The following is a 5,676-nucleotide window of genomic DNA, read 5'->3' as shown; positions in this document are numbered from 1 at the left end:
GCACCTGTACATAGCCCACCTATAATTTAGCCCAAACAACTACCTCTTTCCCAACTGTATTTAATTTATTTATTTATTTTGCTCCTTTGCACCCCATTATTTGTATTTCTACTTTGCACATTCTTCCATTGCAAAACTACCATTTCAGTGTTTTACTTGCTATATTGTATTTACTTTGCCACCATGGCCTTTTTTGCCTTTACCTCCCTTCTCACCTCATTTGCTCACATTGTATATAGACTTGTTTATACTGTATTATTGACTGTATGTTTGTTTTACTCCATGTGTAACTCTGTGTCGTTGTATCTGTCCAACTGCTTTGCTTTATCTTGGCCAGGTCGCAATTGTAAATGAGAACTTGTTCTCAACTTGCCTACCTGGTTAAATAAAGGTAAAATAAAAATGTTTTAAAAAATGTCAGTGGTTTTAGCGGCGCTGGTGATCGATCTCCTTGCCGGGAAAGCAGGCCAATCGAACGTTCTTCACCTATTTGTGACGTTTTAATGATAACGACCTATTGGAGAAGACTGTGTTGTCTTTAGTAGAGATACATATTTAATTGTTGCAGACACACATCCCCATGACCCCGTGCCCTACTTTAGTGGGACCACTACTCGTGCCAATGAATTGAGGGATTTGATTGGTTACCTTTACTCACCCCAACTAACCGAGATGTTGCGTGAATGTCATTCGTTAAATCTACCAATGGAATTGAGGGGCGGTATCGCCTCGCACATTAGCGAAACGCTTGGAGGAACAGATCACGGTGTCGTGAGTAAACATTAGCAACAATAGTCGGCGGTTTGCCTTCAAAATAAAAGTCCCGAATTGATATACCGATACCAATACCGATGCAAACCGATAACGCTAAACAAGGTCGGAATGTTATATACATTCAATAAAATACAATAAGTAGTTAATTTGACACAATCGCACTGTGAATGTATAGACTTCAGAACGTTGGGCACTTTATCCGTTTGCATGTTTCAATGGGTGACTTTTATTTTTAAGGCGAACCGCCGATTCCACTATTGTTGCTCACGCTGTTGCTCACGATACACACATTAGGAACGGTCTACTCTCCTTTCCGTTAGTTCTGGGCTGTGGACGCCAGCAGTGTTCTGTGACTGTACTAAGGGCCTTCAAAAGGAATTGAAAACCATGTCTGAGGTTTGGATCGAATTTGTATTTTGTTTTACATTATATTGTGGCTAGTTACCATAACATGCATAGGTAGTTGTATTATTATTATTATTGTAGAGACCCGCACAGACAGCGGTTTGATTTCCTGGTCCAAGTGCAGTTTCACTAACATGTCGACTAGGCTTTGTCAGCTAACGGTAAATTAGCCTACTACTAGCTAGAACACAAGTAAAGAGCGTATCGTTTTTGCCAAACTGGAGTTGGCACTTGACCTGGCACCACTAATTATAGTAACTTAGTTACTAGTTATCCCCGTCGGTCTTGTGGCAATTTTAAATTAAACTTGATTAATGTTATTGCCTTTAAAAAGGCGCAATGCCCTTGCTTCCACCCGATGAAACCACTATTTCATTTGTTTGGCAGCTCAATATCTAGCAAGCTAATGTTACTGGCAAACCAGAGTGCCAGAGGATTGCCTGGCTTTGGCACTTCTGTCACCCTGCTTGAAGGGTGTGGTGCGGCTTTGACATAGCCCAAGGCACTGATTGTGTGTGGACTTCACACGCGCCTCCGTTGTATATGATTGCTTGCGTAATATCCTGGTGAGAAGAAGCATGTGAAAGTAATTATATCTAACGTTGACTAAAGTCTAGCTTGTTCTTATAGGATGAAGACATTTTGCCGTTTTGCGCAGCTCTTATAATCACATGGTCACTCGAAGGCTCGCGCCCGGAACGCAGGATAAACTCCCATTTAATAAACCCATTATTGAACAACTTGCAGAAAACAAATGGCAAGCATCTGTGTTTCTGGTTAGAGGAATGAATGTATATATAAATTAGTCACGTTATATCTGTTTACATATACCTAAATATGTATAGGTCCAAGAGGCTTCTAAACAGCTTCTACCCCAAGCCATAAGACTCCAGAACATCTAATCAAATGGCGCCCCCCGCTACTCTGTTTTATCTATGCATACTCACTTTAATAACTTTACCTACATGTACATATTACCTCAATTACCTCGACTAACCGGTGCCCCCGCACATTGACTTTGTACTGGTACCCCCTGTATATAACCGTGCTATTGTTATTTTACTGCTGCTCTTTAATGATTTTTTAGGTATTTTTTCTTAAATGCATTGTTGGTTAAGGGCTTGTAAGTAAGTATTTCATTTTTACCGGTTTGTACTTTGTCCCTTCAGCTCATGCCCTCTGCCTCTCACCTGGGGGCATATTCATTACGCATATTCTGTCGCAAAACATTTCTTAAAACGGAAGCTAACGAAACAGGGCGGAACCTAACTGAATTTGTCAAATAGAAACTCTCGTCTTACGTTGCTTGCTTCCGTTTGGTTCTTAAAACGGTAAATGTTTCCGTAATGAATACCCCCTTATAAAAGTTCACAGGTGAGTTGTAGCCAGGACGATAGATAATATTTTCATCAGTGAGTTTGGCAACCTGATCTCTGTCCTCCTATTGAAGCGGAGGCCAAAGCATATTGGATATCTGTTGTTTAGCTGAGTAGATTAGATTACATTGGTTTTAGCTGGGTCACATTTTTAGTGTGTTGCCTCACACATATTGCAACATTAAAACTCAAGACCTTGGCTGTTTTATTTTTTTTTAGTTCAGATAATGTGTTTGTTTAGCCATTACCTTCAGGCCAGATTAATTTGTAGTTAGCTGCTAAACTCTCATACATAAGCACCATGCCGGGTTGTCTCTGCATCGACCTAGGCTCAAATGAGCATTATATTTGCATTGATACACAATGCGTTTGTATCTGGCAGGACTGTAAATGGTGGGCAATGCAAAGCTTTTTCCCTGGAACTGTTTTGTGTATAACATTTACAATGTCTGAGTGAGCAGGTGCAAAGCTAATAGATGCACAACACCTTTTTGGGAATGTTTTTTATTGAACCCTTATCTAACTAGGCAAGTTAGTTGAGAACAAATTCTTATTTACAATGACGGCCTGCCCCGGCCAAACCCTAACCCGGACGACACTGGGCCAATTGAGCGCGGCCCTATGGGTCTCCCAATCACGGCCGGTTGTGATACACCCTGGAATCAAACCAGGGTCTGTACTTATGCCTCTAGCACTGAGATGCAGTGCCTTAGACCGCTGCGCCACTCAGGAACCCCAATACACTTAATGTGTTGTCTTTTAAAACCTGCCTTGGAGGCTGTACAGATAAGGGTTGGGTACTTTCCCCAGGTTATTACCTCTACTTGGACTCTGACCAGGGTGATTTTACCAGGGTGAAAGCAACATCCAGGCCATCTGACACCAAACATTTCAGTGACACTAATAATGGCTAAACTATAAGTGGAGGCAACAGACTGCCTATGTTCTTAGGCTATACAAAAGGAAAAGCAACCAGTGTTTTGTCTCTCTTCCCCCTTTGGCACAGTTGGCAGGGTGGCACATCCAGTGTGGCATTTTGTAGTGTTGCTCAAGCTCAGCCCACTCAGAGGACCATTGTACTGCTGGGGGGCCTGTTTTTTTTCTTTCTTCTTTCTTGGCAGAATAGACCTCCTTTTCAGCAACAATGATTTGTTTCTATACTCAGTAGTTCTGGTTGAGGCCAGTTTCTATGTTCTGCCATTCTGGTCTCCAGTTGCTCACAATGGAATGTTATCTTGACATTGATGTAGTTTTACTGTCTGTAGGCTAAGCCAAATAGACCTATATGAGATCAAGGTTCAATGTACGCCAGTGCTGACTCAATTGCTATCCGGTGATTATCTAGCTTAACCTTTTTCTGACATAGATCTGCTGTAAGGTTGCTGGCATTTTGCAATGAGATTGTACAGGAACCTTTCATGTCTAAAGCCATCATATCTCTCCAATTTCACTTGGAAGCAGCCATTTTCCAGTGTAGGCTTTTCATTCTCTGTTTAGCTGACTTTAATCGCATATTTTGCTTCTATCCCACCCAGGCAGAATTTGATAAGGCTGCAGAGGAGGTGAAGCAGCTGAAGGCCAAACCAGCAGATGCAGAGATGCTCAGGGTTTATGCTCTGTTCAAACAGGCCAAAGTGGGCGACGTCAACACCGGTAAGCCAGCATCCAGTGCTTTGTGATACCCCTCAAGTGTAGATGGCTCATTGTATTGAGTATAGTCTGTTGATTGTGTTTTTTTACTTTGTTTCTGAAGCTCGTCCTGGGATGCTTGATTTCACTGGGAAAGCCAAGTGGGACGCCTGGGAGAAGGAGAAAGGTGTGTTTCCTGTAGTCCTGCCCACATTTAGATTGTAGAGGGCACGGTTCACCTTAAGTGATTTGTAATTCGCAGGGAATCAGATTTAGACAGCTGTGGATCCCTTCAGCTCAATGCATTTACAGTCATAAGTGTACTGGTTGAGCCAGACAATCTTTGAACAGTAACCTGTTATCAGCATGTTTTATGAATGTGTTTTTCCTTGTGCCTCTTATAGGAAAGAACCAAGAGGAAGCCAGGAAGGAGTACATTGCCTTGGTAGAGGAGCTTAAAGGGAAGTACGGAGTCTAAGAACCTACTGACTGGGTTCGACAGCTGGCAGTGTAGAACCATGACCTCTGTGGTCAGCCCACACCTCGTCCCTGTGAGATGCCTTAAATTCCAGTAGTATGCCATTTGCTACAAGACCTGGGGCAAATGCATATGTAAAATACTTTGTAATTCTAGAGGTGTGCTTGGTTTAGCGGAGTAGCTTGCGGGGTGATTTTAGTTGGCACTTTTTAGACTATTCAAATGGTACAAAACAAGAACTCAAGCCCACCTCATGTATTTTACATATGTGTTGGGCCCAGGTATGTTTGCGACTGCATTGCATGCGAACGCTGTATGCCTAGTGTGGACCACCTATGGTCAAGTTGAGAATACAGGACCGACAAGCCGCTGCTACGGACCGAGTCAAGCCGTCCTCCACCAGCAATTTCCTAGTGAACTGGTTGTACAGCCCAGGAACTCCATAAAGTCTACATTTGTTTTAACATTTCTGTTGTCATGCTTGGTTATTTCATGTGATGAGATCTTACTAACTTGTCTGACTCCGCACATTTAACTAAATGTGTATATTCAGTAAATATAAAACTAAAATCAAGAAGAATACTTTATTGTCCATTTTTACCACCCTGTTTTGTTGCACCATCTCCTTGGGACAAAGGTCTTGAGAAACACTCGTTTCTTGAATAATGCTTCCGACAGCTCCCCAATATCTTTATACTTCTTGTAGGAATGGTTAGCTTTTATCAGTTAACCAATACAGTACCATAAAACCTAGTGGTCAAACAAGGAAAATTATGCCAATTGTTTTTCCACCATTAGATTTTGCCCAGAGGGGATTTTAGAAACACTTAATAAGGTCTGTTTCGTGTAGGCTTACCACACGTGACATTTTGATAACTGTGTATATCTCTCCAGGACAAAGTGACTTACCAATATATTGTATTTACCCCAAAAATGAAATGCTAATTAGCTGCTAATGTGGCTATCATAACTACAAATGCCATAATGATCTGGACGAGACTGCTGAATCGAGGT

The 5,676-nt window shown here is 41.8% G+C and overlaps 1 protein-coding gene across 1 annotated transcript; it reads left to right on the top strand.

The window, feature by feature from the left end:
- The first annotated feature begins 1,057 nt into the window (after window positions 1-1,057).
- On the top strand, window positions 1,058-5,124 carry acbp (Acyl-CoA-binding protein). Its single transcript, NM_001160694.2, is given in 4 exon segments — window positions 1,058-1,170; window positions 4,091-4,208; window positions 4,309-4,371; window positions 4,589-5,124. Coding segments are annotated over 4 exon segments (264 nt in total). The 5' UTR covers window positions 1,058-1,161; the 3' UTR covers window positions 4,663-5,124.
- Window positions 5,125-5,676: the final 552 nt, after the last annotated feature.

The sequence above is a fragment of the Oncorhynchus mykiss genome, chromosome 22, assembly GCF_057628025.1.
Source record: "Oncorhynchus mykiss isolate SJ-2025 chromosome 22, ASM5762802v1, whole genome shotgun sequence".
NCBI classification, from domain to species: Eukaryota; Metazoa; Chordata; class Actinopteri; order Salmoniformes; family Salmonidae; genus Oncorhynchus; species Oncorhynchus mykiss.
The sequence above is the reverse complement of the archived record's forward strand: the minus strand, read 5'-3'. Positions and strand labels throughout refer to the sequence as shown.